At 38.5% G+C, this 2,426-nt stretch overlaps 1 protein-coding gene across 1 annotated transcript; it reads left to right on the plus strand.

Moving 5' to 3' along the window:
* The first annotated feature begins 1,085 nt into the window (after positions 1-1,085).
* Positions 1,086-1,490, plus strand: LOC112503860. Its single transcript, XM_025107840.1, has one exon. The coding sequence runs from the start codon at positions 1,086-1,088 to the stop codon at positions 1,488-1,490; it is 405 nt and encodes a 134-aa protein (XP_024963608.1).
* Positions 1,491-2,426: the final 936 nt, after the last annotated feature.

Consider the following 2,426-nt stretch of genomic DNA (forward strand, 5'->3'; position numbering starts at 1 on the left):
CGACACATTAAGTCGCAAAGAAATGAGCGATTGGGTGAGGATTAAAGCAATGAAGATGGAGGTCACTTCTAGTTGGACCGATGAACTCAAGAAAATTCAAGAAGAAGCTTTAGTAGAGGGAAACTTGAAGGGAGAGAGAATGGTAGGGGTTGGTTTGTTGCTTGAAGATAATAATCAGGGGTTAAATGCTATAAAGGCAGAATTTGGATTCCTCGCTTAGGCAACTTTCGTAACCAAGTGTTAGATGAAGCCCATAAATCTCGATATTCTATCCATCTAGGTAACAATAAAATGTATCGAGATTTTCGTCAATCTTACTGGTGACCAGGGATGAAGAAAGACATAGCTTATTATATCGAAAGGTGTTTGACATGTCTACAAGTCAAAGTTGAACATCAACGACCATATGGTAAGCTACAACCCCTAGAAATTCTGATATAGAAGTGGGACATCACAATGGACTTTGTGATGAAACTCCCAAGAACCAAAGGGTTATGATGCTATCTGGGTAATCGTTGATAGACTCACGAAGTCTGAACATTTTCTGCCAATTAAAGAAACATACTCGATGAAAAGACTAGCTAAGTTGTATATAGACGAGATTGTGACTCTTCATGGTGTTTCATTATCAATAGTCTCTGATAGGGATAGTCGGTTCACCTCTACGTTTTGGTAAAGCTTTCAAAGAGAGTTGAGCTCACGAGTAAAGTTAAGTACAGCTTATCACCCGCAAACAGATGGTCAAAGCGAGAGGACCATTCAAACTCTAGAAGATATGTTGCGGGCATGTGATATCGATTTTGCAGGGTCATGGGAGAGCCATCTTCCATTGATAGAATTTTCCTATAACAATAGCTATCATGCTAGCATTCAAGTCGCACCATATGAAGCTTTGTATGGGGGAACGAACGCCATTATGTTGGAATGAGATAGGTGAAAAACAATTGGTTGGCCCTAAAATAGTTCAGCAGACTATCGACAAAATAAAACATATAAGGGAAAGGTTAAAGGTGGCACAAGACAAGCAAAAAAACTACGTCGATAAAAGATGAAAGCCGATAGAATTTCAAGTTAAGGAGAAAGTTATGCTTAAGATTTCACCATGGAAAGGCGTAGTTCGTTTTGGAAAGCAAGGAAAGCTAAGTCCTCGTTATATTGGTCCTTACAAGATAATTGAAAGGGTAGGTGAGGTTGCCTATAAGTTGGAACTACCTGAAGAACTTCAAGGCATCCATAACACGTTTCACGTATCTAATTTAAGAAAGTGTTTGGCAGATGAGAGTACCGAGGTAACTCTTAAGGATATAAAGGTGGACAAGACACTAAGTTATATTGAACAGGCAGAGGCAATTACCGATAGAAAAGTGAGGAAGCTAAGGAACAAAGAAATTTCTCTCGTGAAAGTCCAATGGAAACATCATAGGGGGCTGGAAGCAACATGGGAACTCGAGAAAAATATGAGGTTGAAATACCCTCATTTATTTGCATAAGGTAAATTTCGAGGACGAAATTTTGTTAAGGGGGGAGTTTGTAATAACCAAAAAAAAAACAAAGGGGTGCATCCTTAGTTTCTCTTCACCTCAAAAGGCATAACTCCCCCCTTCAATTAATGAATGTGGCCTACTCATATGATTGTAACCGACGTTGGCCTAATATAAAACCCATAGAAGTTGTGGCAAGGTAATGGGATAGGAATCTATTGTGTGAGCAAAGGCAACGGTGAACATCGAAAGAAAAGTTGACGGTGTTTTACATTGCAACTAGTTCGGCATCAATCGGTAAGCCATTCATACCTTTCGTTTCAAAATTTAGTTTCCTAGAGGTTCACTTTAGTTGGTCGATCATTCGAGTGAGTTTTTCGAAGGATAAGGTGGCTAGCGGTCACCTATAACACCCCACCATTTTTCACATGGTAATCCCCTACTAGGTTGTCAAGTTGTGCCCTCGTTTCGGCACCAAAATTAAAACTTTGGGTTATGTGGGTATTGGTCTATACTAATATACATTAGATAGTCCAACGTTTCTTCGATTGGTGGGTTGAATTACTTTATATATATATATATGTAACCATATAGGGACGTTCATGTTAATTAGTATGGTTGTAACCAAGATATTGCCTTAAGGTTTTTTAGGATAAATAATGTCAAGGGAGCTACTCGATCATTTTTGGGTATCGTAGGTAGTCGCAACGTAATTTATTTTTATTTAAGGTTATGGTCCTGGACTTGTAGGGGAGACGCTGTACACTTCAAGAATTTGTTTGGACAACGATTTGCGCGGTGAGTTATACGTGACTTTCCAAAAAAAATTGGTTGCACATTTTATTTACTATTTTATGCAAGCTCGCCTGTAATTTTCTTGATATATTTTAGTATCATGTATGCGTAAAACGTGCCTTATTTAATAAAAAATGTTGTGTGGCAATG

Source organism: Cynara cardunculus, unplaced genomic scaffold (genome assembly GCF_001531365.2).
Source record: "Cynara cardunculus var. scolymus isolate 2C unplaced genomic scaffold, CcrdV1 Un_Scaffold_3999, whole genome shotgun sequence".
In the NCBI taxonomy this organism is placed as follows: Eukaryota; Viridiplantae; Streptophyta; class Magnoliopsida; order Asterales; family Asteraceae; genus Cynara; species Cynara cardunculus.